This window comes from Capra hircus, chromosome 15, assembly GCF_001704415.2.
Source record: "Capra hircus breed San Clemente chromosome 15, ASM170441v1, whole genome shotgun sequence".
Classification (NCBI taxonomy): Eukaryota; Metazoa; Chordata; class Mammalia; order Artiodactyla; family Bovidae; genus Capra; species Capra hircus.
In genome coordinates, this window is record NC_030822.1 from 19,743,380 (window position 1) to 19,759,955 (window position 16,576).

At 54.4% G+C, this 16,576-nt stretch overlaps 1 protein-coding gene and 1 long non-coding RNA gene across 4 annotated transcripts in view; one reads left to right on the forward strand and one right to left on the reverse strand.

The window, feature by feature from the left end:
- The window catches only part of LOC108637654, a 47,567-nt gene extending 43,213 nt beyond the window's left edge, over window positions 1-4,354 (reverse strand). The window contains exon 1 of the long non-coding RNA XR_001919210.1: window positions 4,274-4,354. This is a non-coding gene — a long non-coding RNA (uncharacterized LOC108637654). The remainder of the gene's footprint in view (window positions 1-4,273) is intronic.
- WT1 (Wilms tumor 1) overlaps window positions 4,591-16,576 on the forward strand; it is a 50,012-nt gene continuing 38,026 nt past the window's right edge. The window contains exons 1-3 of one of the 3 annotated variants that reach the window (XM_018059286.1): window positions 4,591-5,418; window positions 10,987-11,109; window positions 11,525-11,627. In XM_018059286.1, coding sequence (XP_017914775.1) covers window positions 4,974-5,418; window positions 10,987-11,109; window positions 11,525-11,627 — 671 coding nt within the window. In that variant the 5' untranslated portion in view covers window positions 4,591-4,973. Of the gene's footprint in view, window positions 5,419-9,884; window positions 10,780-10,986; window positions 11,110-11,524; window positions 11,628-16,576 lie in introns of those variants that run through there. The other 2 variants (XM_018059287.1, XM_018059288.1) reach the window with 2 other exon arrangements.

Below are 16,576 nucleotides of genomic sequence, written 5' to 3' on the forward strand. Positions count from 1 at the left end.
TATCTTTTATAGGTTAAAAGAAATTCTTGGAAAGAATCTTCTAAGATGAGAAGATTTTAAGATTGTGAGGATATTTATTTTTTTACAGGTGCAGAGTAAGTTCGGGGTTTTTTTTTTTCCTCTTGTTTTTTTTTTCTTTTCCCCATTTTTTTTTTTTTTCTCCTGTTGTTTGCAAAGTTGAATCTGGGGTCAGGAGTTCTAATTGTAACCTCAGACTGGAATTCCAGATGGTGCGCTCAGGACTAGAAGCAACTCTCAGCTCATCAATTTCATAGGCCTGCGTATCTGCTCTGGCCACGGCCCGGCCTCCATCCCCACTGTGGCATTAATGCAGAACAAATTGAGACATATCCTCTATATAATTAGTTCCAGAATTTAAAAAGATTTACGGTATAATAATAGAGGCAGCGCGGCGGAATCCTTTCATTGGGGACTCTCGCGGTGGCATCAGAACAGACGGGTAACCCTGACCGCTTTAGACACTGCGAGCCGGGGGTGGAGGAAAGGGGAGTTTTGCTCTGCGTACCTGGTAGCGAGCACCGGTCCTGGGACCCCAAACCAACTGAGTCTGAACCGTAGATGGTGGATTGGCCAAAAAGTCCAGTTAATTTTCACATGAACGGAGGGTAGACAATAACAAAAGCCCTTCTCTTACTTTTTTTCAGTTTAGATAAATGAAGCTGGGATTTCCACCGCCTGCGCGGGGATGGAAACCAGCCTAAGCGCCTGCCGCGGCCCGGGGTAGGCAGACTGCTAAGAGCTGCAGTCGGCGGGGAGGAGAGAGCAGCGGTCAGACGCGTGGAGCTCGGGCACTGGCCTCTGCGCGAGGCACTAAATCGAGCGCCGGTTCCTCCCGCGCAGCCCACCACTCCTTTCTGCTGTTTGCGGCCCCTGGCGCGGGCAGGCGGCCCCAGCCCTTGACAGATCGCAGCGACTCGGTGTGTTTATTCAGTTGTCGGCGGCCGCGGGGGTGACGCCCGGAGCGCGGCTCCGGAGTACGGTCTGGTCCCTGGGGCCGCGGCTACAGGGCCAGGCTGGGCGCTTAGTCAGATCCAGTTGACGGTGCCGGGGTCAGAGTGGTGTGGGGGTAGGGGTGGGGGTCAGAAGACCTCCCTCCCCCTCCCACTCAGCCTCGATTTAAAAATCTTGGAATAATTAAGCCCCTTCCAGGCCAGGATGAACTTTACCAATGACACCAAGGCCACGTAGCTTTCCAGCATCTCCCTTCCTCCTTCTTCCTTTACTCCCCATTCCATTAGCTCTAAAGAGGCAGAGGGTGGTGGGTTAAGCTCTGAGAGGAACCTGGGTTCCAGCTCGGTTTTGCCACTAATTTGTTCAATGTCCTTGGACAATAATAATAAGAAACTGTAACGTTCATCGAGGACGTAGGCCAACACTATCTTCTGTCTACTCCTGAAGACCCCTTGAGGGTGGGTACTAATAGCTCATTATTCCATGTGACCACAAAGGAAACTGAGGCTCCCGGCAGCTACAGACCGCGTCTATGATCCTCCAGCTGCTGGTTACCTGGTGGGGAGCTGCGATCCCTTTCTCTGTCCACCAATCCCTTGCTCTTAACCACTGCACGCCACAGCTGCCTCTCCTCCCTCTGCCTGGGCCTCAGTTTCCTTTTCTGTAGAACGAGGAGTTGAATTTCTAGCTCTGCCAATCGGTGGTTCAGACCACATCCTCTGCCAGAGGTGTCCTCGCTATCTGGGGGTTGGGAAGGTGAGTGAGAGAAAGGAGTGGCCAGGTCTCCGCAGCCCTCAGATCCCTGGGACCTTGGGATGCCGCCGATCGCCCTACCTGCTGGGGAGGGCAGAGGTTGGATCTTCTTTCCAACCAGACTGCCTGCCCAGCTCAGGGCGCGGAGGCTAGCCGAGCGCGGCCGTCCCCTGGGGAACCGCAGAGCGCCCGCTGAGAACGTTGTCTAGCGGAGGGAAAAGTGGAGAGCGTAGGGCGCCGGATGAGCGCAGTAGTTTGCCGGCTTTCCAGGGTTGGCTCCGGGGCGCCTGGGCTCAGGGCACGGACGCGGGCGAGGCCGAGGGACCTTCGAAGACTTCATCTTGGGGGAGGCTGAGGCTTCGGATGCACAGCACTTATTTCTTTGCAATGTGGGTTGCAAGGGACTCCTCCCACCGCTTCGGACTACAAGGTCTGGGCGAGGGGGTACCCCAGAGTCGAAATGGGGATCGCATCACTGCTTTTCCCTCCCTCAAGAATTTTCAGGCAACAAGTAGAGTCCTAAATTTCCTAGCCCCCCTCCCCTTCCTTTCACCCCACCCCCAGGCGAAACCTTTTTTCCCCCCTTAAAGTCAGAGAGTAAAGCGCTCTTGCTCTCTCTAGGATTCAAAACCACAAAAGGTCACAATCAAGCCACCCTTTTCCAAATACCCCCAACAAACTGCAAAGAAGGATAAAAAAGAAATAATCTCAAGCTTTCCCGTTTAGAAGTGGAAATCCCTGGCTTTTCATAAATGGCTCGCTTTCCCTCACAGCGCTTGAGCGAGTCCTCCTGAAGAAAAAACGACTTCGAAGTATAAGAACGAACGAAGGGTGTCAGACAGGGGTTTGGGGCGTCCTAGGGGGCAACTTGGCCTGAGAAGCCTTATCTCGAGAGGCCTTTCTCCATCAAAAAGACATAAAGCCCATGTCCTCTGCCCAGCGCTGGAGCCCTGCTCAGGTTTACAGATGCGGCGTGCGGGAGAGGAATGGACGGCCCACAACGAGTGTGGGCGAGAAGGAGCTGGCCTCGAGAGCCTTTTCACTTTTTTAAAAAGAGAAAGAAAAAGCTTCTGAGCGCAAACTTCTAAAAGTCAGGCACCAAAGTCGTGCAGAAAGGTGTCCATCACTGCGAACGTGGTCCGGGTATCAAATGGGTAGCGCCTGTTCCCGACCTTTGCCCTCAAGGCTTCCTGCGCTTCCAGGACAAGCGACCTCCAGAGGAGGGTCCTGTACTTAGCGTGTAGGTGCCACACACGCTGCAGGGCGGCACCCAGAACTCCTGGCTTTTACTTAGCGCAAATTAATTAAAACCAAAGCTCCTTGTGAGTAAAGCAAGGCTTTAAAAACGCCCAGCTTCTTTATAAAACTGCAACCACCTTGATTGTTGCTTCACATGGGCTTGGCTGAACATCTTCGGGCCCCATCCGCGGCCAGCCTCGTGTCAGAGGCCAAGCGGCACCCGGCCGCTTCGCGCCCGGCGCTCCTGGCAGTCCCAGGCTGCGCCGTCGCCGCAGCCTCTTGGGTGTTTCCACGCGCCCCTGAAGCGCACTCCAATCCAGGTTCCCGGATTCTAGAATTCCCGAACTCCAAGCCCGGTTCCCTAGGCTTCTAGCCTAGGGTCTGTTTTCCGATAGAAGCCGACTATTTTAGAAAAACCAACAAAACTAAACAAAACCTCAAACACCTGTTCTGGGGCGCGGGACTCCCAAAGAATGACTAGGTGGAGCCAGGAACCTGACTTGGCTGCGCGAGGCTCTGGGAGCTCCCAACGGTAAGAACCCTGCCTTGGGCCGCTTGAGGTTCTCCTCCGTCCCCTTAAGACCTGGCTTGTGCCTCTTGGGCAGTCACCACGCATCCAGAGTGGTACTCCCGACTGGAATGAGCGGAGGCAGAGCTCAGCAGGAGCCGCTCCGGGAGCCAATCTCACCTCCAAGGACTTCGTATCCAAACCTTCCTCACTCCCTACCCTCCACACTCGGCGCCAGGATTCTCCGACCGGAATCTGGGCATTTCCCTAAGGGTTTTCTTTCCTCCCAAACTAGTCGCCATTCTGTTTTCCCGGCGTCACCGTCGAAGAGTTAGATACTCCTCACTAGAAAGGGAGATGAAGTGTCGCTGGCACCGATTTCAGGTACGCGGAAACCGCCTTTCTCTGGGCGCAAACCTCACCATGTCGCCAGTCAATGGAATTACGCTCCGTTTATTAAATTGATGCAACCTCCAGGTCACCCACCTACGCCTGAGTCTGGCCTCTGGAATCCACAAAAAGCCACCCCACTCCCCTCTCCTCCTCCAGAGTCACTTTTTTTTTGTGACTCTGAGATTACGACCACCAGTCCAGTCTGACGGCTCTTGAAGCAAGAGCCAGACTCGCCGGCGCAAAGCAAGGAATCCGCCTTTTTGAAGTCCAGGAAAGTTTTCTGCAGCTATTCCGAAGTTCCCGCCCTCGTGGAGCCCCCTGCCCCTCCCTCCAACCCGCCCTCCCCGACTAACAACCCCATCCCCACCCTCACCACACAGGGATGCAGGGGGGACATTCCCTGCTCACCTGGAGCGGCTCGCCAGTGCCGCGAGGCGCCCACACTCGCGAAGGCCGAGAAGGGGAGGTGGGGGGGAGGCCTGTGTCCCACAGGCCAGCGGAGAGCGCGTGGCGGGTAGGAGAGGAGGGTGTCTCTGAGAGGGACGCTCCCTCTGGCCCGCCCCCCACCCCCACTGCGAGGACGCCCCCAAGGAGTCGCGCGCCCTGCCTGGATCCGCTAGGGCTGCTGTGTGAATGGAGCCGCCGAGACTCCTGACTCCTCCTCCTGCCCCGCCGCCGGCCCCTCTTATTTGAGCTTTGAGAAGCTGGGGGCAGCCAGGCAGCTGGGGTAAGGAGTTCAAGGCAGCGCCCACACCCGGGGGCTCTTGCAACTCGACCGCCTATCCGCTCCCCCCGTCCCTCCCTCCCTCCCACTCATTCACTCACCCACCCACCCAGAGCCCGGACGGCAGCCCAGGAGCCGGGGCCCCGCCGCCTCCTCGCCGCGATCCTGGACTTCCTCCTGCGGCAAGAGCCGGCGTCCACGTGTGCCCCGGAGCCGGCGTCTTCGCACACGCTCCGGCCCGCGCCTGAGTGCCTTCAGCAGCCCCAGCTGCCGGGGATCCGGGGTCCGGAAGGCATCTGGGCCAAGTTAGGCGAGGCGGAGTCGAGCGCCGAGCGTCTGCAAAGCCGGAGGGCCCGCGGAACGTCCGGGTTTGAGTCCCAGCAGATGGGCTCCGACGTGCGGGACCTGAACGCGCTGCTGCCGGCCGTACCCTCGCTGGGCGGCGGCGGCGGTTGCGCCCTGCCCGTGAGCGGCGCGGCGCAGTGGGCGCCGGTGCTGGACTTTGCGCCCCCGGGCGCCTCGGCTTACGGGTCCTTGGGCGGTCCTGCGCCGCCGCCGGCTCCGCCACCACCCCCACCGCCGCCGCCGCCTCACTCCTTCATCAAACAGGAGCCGAGCTGGGGAGGCGCGGAGCCGCACGAGGAGCAGTGCTTGAGCGCCTTCACCGTCCACTTCTCTGGCCAGTTTACCGGCACCGCTGGAGCCTGTCGCTACGGACCCTTCGGCCCTCCTCCGCCCAGCCAGGCGTCGTCCGGCCAGGCCAGGATGTTCCCCAACGCGCCCTACCTGCCCAGCTGCCTCGAGAGCCAGCCCGCTATTCGCAACCAGGGTAAGCGGGCAGGGGAGCGCCCCCTGCACGCGGGGCGGTGGCCGCTGGGCTGTGACCGCGCGCGGGCACTCCCCTGTCCTACCACTTCCCTGACCACAGCTCTTACCCGGTCGCCTCCCCAAGGACTGTGAGGGTAGAGGAAGCCGCAGCTGGGGGAGACAGGAGGCCCGGGGAGAGGAGGAAGTCCACGGCGTGGGTTCCCGACATCCTCCAGGGCGGGGAACCGGGGAACCGGACCCTTCGCATGAGCCGGGAGGTCATCTGGGGGCCCTTGGACCCCAGGAAATTCCCAGACTATTCCCCGTGGGGATGGGAAGCGGGAACCGGTGCAATGCCTGACTCTGCCTCGGGAAGAGGTTTTGTCGCCTAAGGTACCACCAAACTGTCGGCAAGCATTGGCGTTTTAGGACCCTGGATTCGGAGTCGGACCAGCGCGTGGTGAGCAGCCCTTGCTGCGTCTGCCCGCCAAAAATGCCAGGAGCCCCTCTGGCCCTAATGGAGGCACCATAAGTACCTTGGAGCCCTAGGATGAGTAAATGAATGAGCTGGAGACAAAATAGTGGCTTTCCTAGATCCATGTCCCTGTTTGCGTTTGGCTCCAGTGTATAGTAGTGTAGAAGTGGATAGCTCCTGGGTGCCAGGTCAGGTGCGGCCACGCGGGCTCCAGGGCTGGAGGAGAACCCCGTTTATCCGATTCCAAACCCTGCGCGACAGGGTCCTACCACAGGCGGTGAAATGAGGCCAGAGCGCCGGCTTCCTTCCAGCCCGCCTCAGGCGCCTCCTAGTCGTTGAACCCGGGTTGTAGCTGGAGAAAGATTTTTGCAAGACTTGAAAGTTAAAACAAAGAGAGGTTTATTTTCCGTTTTCAGTCCTCGCACAACAAGGGACACAGCTGTAGGTTTCTCATCTTGAGCCGTCGCCCGCTTTTTCTCAGGGACCAAGGCAGAATCAATTACGCCGAACTTCTGCATTTTATTTTGTTTATTAGACATATGCGCTGTTGTGAACCTAAACCAATTCTGGTTGATTCGATGTTTTAGGAGATGCTTTAAAAACGCAGGAGCGGATGCTTTTCCTAGAGCAAAAATTCGCTCGGGCCTAGGACTAGTCTGTTTTTGGAGTGCGTGGGTTGGGAGCAGAAGAGTGCATTCTGTTTGCAGGAGGTGCTGGGGCGCCCAAGGAGCGCGGAAGAAGGGCGGTGTTCTTCCCGCTTTCCCGCGCAAGTTCTAAACGCGTATCTTCTTTCGCGCGACCCCATTCACACCCAGCCGAGAGCACCTGGCCCGCCAGAAGCTCTGGCGAAACCGAAACCACCCTCTTCTCTTCGTTCGGGGAATCTGGGATTCATGTCCTGTGGAAAACCTCAAACCCACCTATGAGGTCCCTCCACTCTAAGTCTTTAGTGAAGGAAAACTAGTGTTTGGAACTCATGGAGTATTGGAACATCTCAGTGAGGATTGCAGACTCTTGTTCTCTGATCGTACCACATCTAATTAGCACGTTGGTGTAACCTTTGGTAAATCTCCAGGTCTCAGTTTCTCTTTCTTGTAAGAGAGCCAAGACGCCCAACCTGATGTCTGACTCTGGTTTGAAGTTCTATGCTACATAAGTCCGACTCCGCCCCCGCCCCCCAACCCGGGTTCTAAACAGAGAAGGCAGCAGCCACCTAAACTTGGTTGGACCTAAAAGAGCAAGACTGGCAGGCAGGTGTATGAGGTGAGTGAGTCTCTGTTTGGTAGTGTGCTATTTGAAGACACCTTAGAAACCATTTAAGTACCCCGTATGCAAAATACCATTATCGTTTTGAGTCCATCTAGGTTCTGTAGGGTTTTTGGAACCAGGACTCTGTGGCTTTGGTTGGGTCCTTGTGTCCAAACTTCTACAGGGTCATCTGATGCCCAGATTTCCATCAACTCAAGTCTCAAGGTTGAGACTGTGGACTTCCTAGCCAGCCAGCACTACACGTAAGGGGAAAAATCTTAATTCCTCTCTAGAGGATAGGCCTGAGATGTCAAACAGAAAAGGGGCTTGGGAACTGGGGACCAGGACTACTAGGTAAAGGAGCCTCCCCCGCCCCAACATTCTGGAAAATTGCTCAGTAGAGAGGCCACAGACCCAGGCCACAGCCTGTAAGCTGGTTCCTGTCTTTAGGCTTGGGTTTTCTCTTGTGATAAAAACATAAGGGGTCATGCTTGCCCAGTCTCTGTAAGTCACTTGGCAGCTGGGAGTTGGGGTGGGATGTCAGAAGCCACTCGTGGCTCAGCCCTGGCGTTGGCAACCAGATTGGGCCCTGAGATTTCAGATTTATTCTCTTGATTTCTGGGCTTCCTGCAGCTCCCCCAGGAATGTAGAGTCTTGGCGGGAGGCTTGAGTTGGGGAAAGCAAGGGCAAGAGTTCCTTCCCCACAGCCCATCAGCTGGCCAAGGTCAGTTCCAGGGGAGAGGAGTAAAGATTCTGGATCCCAGTCTCTAGGCAGGGCAACCTTCAATGGCTCAGGGGAGGAGACAATTGCTGGCACTCTTGCCTATCTCCCCACTCCAAGGTATCATACCTCAGTTGAGTTTTTTTTTAGTTTCTTAATTATACCTGTATTCTAATCTTGCTTATAAATACTCATTCAGGAAACACTTATTGAGGACGTATTCTGTGCCAGGCACTGGAGACTGAATGTTAAGAGAGAATGTCTTATCCTTTGCAAGAAGCTCACAGCCTGACACTGGAGTAAATCTAGACTCTAAGAGATAAGGTGTCCAGGAGATCTCTCTCTGGCCGAACCTGGACCCAAACCCAGACCATTCTAGGCTATTTCAACCTCCGTTTCTAGGGATCATGGCCTCCATGTTGAGATGGATTTCTTCTTCCCTGCTGGATGGGCACCGAACCCACTGTAGCCTGGGTGTGACCCTTGGGGAATTTGTCAGGAGGGTGAGGACTTGCATTCCCAAACAAGTGCGAAGTTTGGGAAGGGAAGAGGAAGACTGCTTGAGAGCCTTGAGCGATTTCCCCAGACCCTCTGACGCTCAGAACCCTATCCCTGGAGGATACCTGGTTATCACTGGGCCACCCAGTGTCACAGGGGGACACCAGCACAGCCCTAGGGCCAAGGGCGCCCCCCTCGGGTCGCTTTGGAGAGGGTATTTCGTTGCTAGATAACCTTCCCATATGCTGCCGCTGCCGCAGCTGCGGAGTCATCAATTTCAACCCTTGGGACCACCTTCTTGATTGAGCCTGGTGTCCCTCCACCCGTCAGCTTCCGCGGGCCATGCTGTTCCCGGACTCCTCCGCTGCGGCGGGCGGGGGAGAGAAGCGCAAAGCGTGTGCCGCTGCTCCACGCGGTCAAGGTTGCACTGCTTTGCCGGGCCGAGCGGAACCGTGGGAAAGGCGCTACCTTGGCCGCTCGAGCCTCTCCCTCTAAGGCCTGTAACAATACAAGGAATCTTTGAACACGCTGTCCCCTTTGGCCGGCAGCTGTCTCTCCTCCGGCCCCCGGCCCCCGCCTCCGCGCTCGGCTCAGTGCAAGGCCCGGGACCACGCGCTCTAATCAGTCCCGCATCCGATAAGCTTCTAATTTAAAGGGCCCTCTCCCCTCCTCTATGAGGGCGCTTTCACCGATGTGCACCCCCTCTCCGGGGATGGGGGCCTTGGGAGCCTCGCGGGGCGCGGAGTTGAGGCAATCCACGCAGGAGCGGCCTCCCGCAACCCCTTGGCCTTCGCCGCGCACCTATGGTGGCGGGGGCCGCCTCCGGGGACAGCACGGTGCTCCGGCCACTGGCTCAGGAATGGAGAAGGGTCCGTCTAGAGACAACTTCTTTGTCGCTCCTGTTTATCCTCTTTATTTAAAAAACAGTTCTTTCAAAATTCGGCCTTCCCCTTGTAAGACTGGGCGCTCCGAGCCAAATTTCGCTTGTCAGCTGATTGGTAGGCCTCAAACAGCGCGGCCTCCGTTCCCAAAAGGAAGTGCCTGGAAGCGCCAGCGTGCTCACCCACTCCTGACAGCTAGCGGGCCGGGGGTTATCGTTGCCCACTTAGCAGGCCAGAAATAGAGGCCTCTGGGGTCATGCAAATTGCTAAAGCTGGTGGCTTCTTAAGTTGTCAACCTGTGGCGCCAACTGGTGCGAGAGACTTGTACAGTTCGTTTATTAAGACCTGCTCCAACCTTCCCTACGGCTCTTTAACACACCACATTCCCCAAAGTGGACTGTAGAAGCTTGGTTATTGTTTTTGTTTTTTTTTGGGGGGGGGCGTTTAAAAGACGTGGGTTTTACCTTTCACTATTCAGTCTAAGTCTTCAGGGACGTTTGTTGTAGAGCCCTGATTATGCCTGGGGCAAGAGTTGGAGAATGAGGGTTGTTTGACTCACCCTACTCCCAAGAATTGAGGGGGGGCGGGTAGTTGGAGGCTCAGCTCAGTGCAAGAGGCGGGGCCCAGCGAGGGCGGGGTGGGGGGACTGGGTTCAGCCCAGTGGCCCTGCAGGGAGCCGGTGTGAGCTTCTGGACTAATATTCCTCACTTGGCCAGGACCTCAGTTCAGAGACTACGGAGCCCTGCCTCCAGGAAAGGACCCCACCATTGGGTTCAGGACTCAGAACTGATCCTTATCTTAGCTGGAGGATGCTTTTCCCCCAGAGGCAGCTACGGTTTTGCAGAAGCCAGTGGGGTAAATGTTTCGAGTACTTTGGTGACAGTAATCACAGGAGACTACGTTTTTTTCAACCACCAACACGTGTTTTTTTTCCCCCTCACCTTCGGAAAGCTGGGGAAGAATGCCGCGACATTGCCTTCGGTTTCTCGGCAGGGAAACTGAGGCATTGGACCCCGTGCGTACCATGTATGGAAAGGGAGGTACACTGTCAGGCACACTCTGAAACGAAAAGGTTTCCCGGCCTGGGACGCGAGGAAGTCGGCCCCTACAGTGATGGTCACAGTCCGATCCGCAGGGCGCGAGCTGGGTCCGAGGAAGGACGGAGGAAGGCGCAGGGTCGAGGCCCGCGGGCCCAACTTGAAAGGCCCCCATTTTTTCCCCTCACCAGCTTTCCCGAGGGCTTTGGGTGTCAGTGGTGTCGGGTCGCGCAGCCTCAGACAGATAACATTACTCAGTAATTACTCTCCCCCATTTAAAGCCCAGGCCGTTTAACTGGCCCCGAGTAATTAATGAAAGTTGGTGCGCGGGCCTCTGATTTACGGCTCCGAGTCAGCGCCGGGTCAGCCGAGCAGATCCATTGTGGTCGCCCGCCGCTGCCCCTGCGCGAGAACCGCGCTGTTTTGTTTTGGGGGGAGAACGACTTTCTCCGCCGAGCGGCTGAAAGTTTTCATACTGGCGAGGTTCGGTGCAGAAGCCGCGGACGTCGTGAAAGACAAGGGCGTAAATAAATTGGGAAACTCTGGGGAGGTCTGGATTTTACTCGGGAAAGGGCGGGGAGCATGTCCCGAAGTCACACTGGGCCCGGCTTCCCTGGGGGCTGATGGGCGCGGGATCTGAATGCGGGGCTGGGTGCTCCTCGCCCGGTTTCTGGTTCCCAGGGTCCCTGACTCCCCGCTGACGCTGTTTCTCTCTCGGCCTCGTCCGCAGGATACAGCACGGTAACCTTCGACGGCACGCCCAGCTACGGTCACACGCCCTCGCACCACGCGGCGCAGTTCCCTAACCACTCTTTCAAGCACGAGGACCCCATGGGCCAGCAGGGCTCGCTGGGTAAGCCGGGGTGGGGGTGGGGGCCTTCTCCCCTTCTTCCATGCCACCCCTGCCTTCCCAGGAATTTCCAACCCACAGCAAATTGGGGAAGGGAGAAGAGGACAGCTAGAAGAATTTTAGAAATAGCCTAATCTCAAAAGAAAAGATTGTTTCCCCCCACTCCAAGTCTGTTAGCCCCACTCCGCCGAGACTGCGAATGTCCAGGGGGTCTTTTCCGTGTTCTGTGCGGTGACTGCTTAAAATAAGGTAAAGGGGGAAGCTTAGCTCGCTGTGATCTGGACACCCGTCCCTCGGCACGGCCCCGGCATCCAGGCCCGCGTGCGCCCTGCACAGCCTGGGGGGCCCAGCCCCCGCCCGCGGCCCCGCATCCCCAGCCCTCAGCGCGCGCTCACCCGGCTCTCCTGGCTCTCTGCAGGGGAGCCGCAGTACTCCGTGCCGCCCCCAGTCTACGGCTGCCACACGCCCACCGACAGCTGCACAGGCAGCCAGGCCCTGCTGCTGAGGACGCCCTACAGCAGGTAGGAAGGCGCTCCGCACCGGGTCTGGGTCCCCGCGACCCCGGAGGGGGCGCTTGAGCTGGCGGGCCCTGGAGTGTCCGCCGCCGGGCGGCCCCGCCTGCGAGTCCTGGAGACCACAGGCGCCTCGAACCCACTGGGCTCCCTGAAGCAAATTAAAGCCCATCTCTTGGCTCCTATTTGAAAGACGTAGGTTCCCCGGTCTCCTGGTGGTCTTACTTTGAATATCAATGAGGACGGTTACCGTTTGGAGCCGAAGAGCAGAACTTTGAGGATTTTATTTTTATTTTTTGGTAAGGGCTCTTTGCTAGGATCACTTCAGCCTCCTCGGGATCAAAGATTAAACCCGGGGTCCACTCCCACCCACTCAACCAGTTTGTCTCCCTTTTCCAGCCCCCTCCTCGCGCGCTGGACACACTCGCCAGCCTTCTCTGGGACCATTTCGAGGGCGCGTACACTCGAGCCACCACCTTCTCCCCACCCCAGTCCCCCAGAGTCTCGGGTGCGGCAGCGCCCCGCAGCCCCGGACGGGGTGCGGGATTGCAGGCCGGAGGCTGCGGTGTCTCCGGGGAGACAGCTCCAGTCCGCGCCCGCCCTTCTTCCTGATCCCGGGAGGCGGAAAACCAGCTTCTTCTCCCTCCAAGCTCTTTTCCTGTCCTTCGTGCCTCCTCGGCGCTTGCTCCACCCTCCACCTTCTCTTCCCCCAAATTTATTCTTCAACTTTGGGTGAACTTGGCCGGCATCCCGCGTCGCCGATAGGGTTGCCTAGTAACTACACCCGCCGGAGCCGGGAGGGAAGTGGCCGCTCGCGGCCTTTTGAGGCCGGGGATTGGGCGCGCATTACCTCATTTTCCAGCCCCTACCCCCGACCCGGTGCTGCGGGGATCCTGATACCGACTGCCCCAGACTCATCTCCATCTTCCCTCCCCTCGTTTGGAAGACCCGGGGCTGACGTCAAGGGAAGGAGGTAGTGAGGTAATGAAGGAAGGAAAAGCGCCTGCCCTGGGAGATTGGTGGAAGGAATGGCCGCGCCTGGGGGCCCTCCAGTCCCACAGGTGGAGGAGGGGAAGGGGGTCTTCGTTTCCGAGCTCGCAGCGGCTCATCCCAACCCCAGCGCCCCGGAGTATTTAGGAAACCGAGCCTAGGACACTGGTCTGATTCTCCCATCCTGGGGAGGGACAGGGTCCAGCCCACCTACTTCTCTAGGCCTAGAGTACACAGACTTCGGAAACCTTTCCTTTTGACTGGGGAAATCCGGCATATCTAATCTGATCTTGGATTCAAGATCACGTTTTGTTATTTTTTTTTTCTTTTTTTACGCCCGGCCTTCACTAGATTTTTTTTTTTTTTTAAGAGAGAGAGCAGAAAAAAATAAAGCATGCAGTTTGCCCAGGTTCAGGAAGATATCCTGGAGAAGGGCATGGCAACCCACTCCACTATTCTTGCCTGGAGAATCCCATGGACAGAGGAGTCTTGTGGGTTACAGTCCATCGGGTAGCAGAGTCAGGACACTACTGAGCTACTAACACTTGCCCAGGCACAGATTGAATCATCACCCCTTCTCACCTTCCTGTCTCCCTCCCTAGCTGGTAGAACCCAGTTCTGTTCTTGGTACAGCAGGCTCAGGGATCTGCTCCGGGCAGACATCTCTGCACTTGCTCTTGGTGGTTCAGCTCACTGGAATGGGTACAGAATCTGAAATCTCTGTTGTAAAGCACCTCCCCAACCAAAACTGAGATGGTGGGATCATTGCCATCTTTTTTAAGGAGCTGCTTCTGCCTGTTTCCAGATTGGCATTGCTCTTACTCTAGCCTTGGGGTGGGACGGGCTTTGAAATGGTTCCTGGTGGGATGACCTTGGCCCAGTCCTTCCTCCGTGGCTCCTGGTTGATGCCTCACCCCACGCAGAGAGGAAGACCTTGATGCTGGAATGGGTGCTGTTTAAATGGGCTGGGATACCTCCTTGGAGGTTGGGGACTGGGGAGCTTTGGAGTCTGATTCAGTAGTGACACAGCTACACACATTTCTTACTCCCCCCTCTTCCAAGGCTAAGTCCACCATGTGGGTCTCTAAGAAGGGACTGACAGCCTAGAAAGGAGTCAGGGATAAAGTGATCACAACCTCTGGCTTAACAGCAGTTCTCCAGACTGAGTCCCTGTGGTGGATTTTGACTTTCCGCTGAATTTGTGGTTGCTATGAAAGTAGGAAAAGTCACTTGGATTGCCTTTTATACATAAAAAATTTCACATTTTCTAATCCATCTTCTAACTGGCTGCTGTATAAAGACTTTTGTCAGGTTCATCTTTCAGAGATATTTGCTTATTCCTTTCTTCTTTCTACATAATTGGAACTTCTTTGCTCACTTTTGTATAAATGTCATAAAAATACTATTTTCTCTTGTTATAGAAAAATTTCTAAGTAATAACATCTCCTGAAAGAAACAATTTGTGACCCCTGTAGGAAAAGTTTGCTCCCTTGAAGTTGGTGCTGCCTGAGTCTTTGAAGCTCCATCCACCCTAAATTCACAATATTTCTAATCACCTTTCAAAAATCAGATACTTCCCCTGCAGTAATGATGGATGTACAGGTGTAGGGATGTTTTAGGATATGTGCATCCACATTACTACTGTTGTGTCATTTCCTTCTTTCCTACTTCTAAAACAATTTGAAAGGTTATTTAAATGCTTTTGTGAATACAGTTTTTGAAAAACATAGGAAATGCAACTAAACTTTAATCACTTAGATATTCAGTGGTTCTTCTACTGGTCCCTGGCTCTGTTCCCTTTTCTGTCTAACATTGGGACCTTCTGGGAAAGGCTTGCTTGTATTTTTTGAATTTGTATTTTGTTTGCCTTGTTGCACTTGCTAAGGCAGCCTGCCAGGACTCTTTGCCCTGCCCTTCCAAAGCTGCTTCTGTCTCCCCAGTCTTGGATTTGGTCTGGGGTTAGTGTATTTGGTATATACACTGACATGAAAGAAGCACTACACAGTGTAAATTTGCTTTGAGAAAATTCTCAAAATTCTCTATTTGGAGAGAACTGTAAAGTGACTCCTCTTTTTCAGGTAACAGATCTGAGGAGGTATAGCTGTATACAGATGTGATGAATAGTGTATAAAAAATGACCCCAGTCTACTTACGGGAAGTGTTAAGAGATCATTTTCTCTGTCCTTCTCTGCCCCCCTCACCCCACATATTGAGGGTGGGCAGAGTTTATTCTGAAGGTCATTAAGGATTCTGGAGCCAGATTTCAGCCCTTCTGGAGCCCAGCGATCATAGCTGGGTGAAAGCGCAAGCCCCGATTACATCATTGCTAGGCTTTATTGCATATTTTATGCTGTGGCATACTGTGCTACTTGCTTCACTCAAGTGACTTATTTTAATTTTTCTGATTACCTTTGAGGTCGGTACTCCCATCCCCACTCTGCTAAAGAAGAGATAGATTCAGAGACTCAGAGTAACTTGCCCAAGTTACCTAGCAATGAGAATCAGAACTAGGGTTTGATTCTCAGTCTCTCTTGTCTTTAAAGCCCACAGGGATTCCAGGTCACTCACTGTCCTCCACCTGAAATATTCCTCTTATATAGCACCTTTGCTAATAATTGCTTACATAAGCTTACTACCTCCTGAAACCATTCTAAGCACTTAATCTTACATTTAATCTGTAATTAAATGTAAGACTTACATTTAATCTGAAACTCTTTGAGAGTTTCAGTAAGTTATCACCCCCATTTTGCAGGGGAGTAAACTGAGGCCCTTGGAGGTGAATTTGCTTGGTGAGACACAGTATGGGACAAAACAGGTGTGAGGCTCTGCATCCATCCTCTCTCCCGGCACCTGGCTGCCTGTCCTGATGCTTAAGGGCCCTTTCCTTTCCAAAGGTGCTGTCTGCCCTAGGTCTTGCTCGAGGAAGGTCTTATTATTCCTCACATCTGTGAAAGAAACCCCATTATCCTTTCATTTTACCCATAGTTTTCAATCAAAATCGCTCTGTGGATCAGAGGCAGTATTTTCATCAGTCAGTACTGTAAGAGCTAACTTGAGCTTTCACTCCAAAAAGTCTTTAACTTACAAAGCCTCCGTCTTTCAAACTCCAGACTCCTCTAGCTTTGCCTTTACCAGTAGTGAGAACTACTGAAGTTCATTTCAGGCTCCTAAAGAAACATGCTGAAATGGCAGAGACCTTTCTCTTCACCCATCCAGACCCAGGGGGAGCAACAGCTTCCAGGGCCTCCCTGATTTTTGCTTGCCCAGAGCAAGGTCTCAGGGAAGGTGGGACCTCCGTGCTCCTCTGAGGGGAAGAAGTAGTGAAGTCCAGCCCCACTAAGCACAGTTTTCTCCTGATGGTGACCTACAACAGGCAGCTAGCAGGGCTTTCCCTACTCATGTCCCTTGAATCCTCTTCCACAGGTCCCCTCTCTCCTGCTGCTTGCTGAGCCTCTTAAAGCCAGAAGTCCTTGACCATGCCCATTTCATGGGTTGATTCTCACAACTACCTTGAAAAGGAGTTCTGAGCTTGCAAAATATTCCCACACGCACTAATCTTTTTAAACATTATAGTTTCCTTTTCATTTTGTTCTTTTACTAGGTTTTCGTATCCATTTTTAGTAACTGTCCTACCAATTTAAACGAGAATGCTTATTTCCTTTGGCCCCTTGTCAGGTAAAACTTCAAATGCAGAAGCAGTAGTTGCTGATTTGAATACTTTTGATTGAATGGTGACGATTCACCAGAGATGAAGTTGACAGTGGAGTCTGTTACCATACGGATTATCTTTCATGTGAGAGAAGCTTCTAGCAGCTTATAGAGCTTCTGGGGATCTAGTCAGTGGGAAGTACATGATCTGCCATTTAGGTTGGCCTTCAGCGTAGAATTAAATCAGAGAAGAGCTCTCACCTGAAGAAATAATAATAATGTCTCTCTTTACATGTTCGTCTACAAATACTTGATATGCT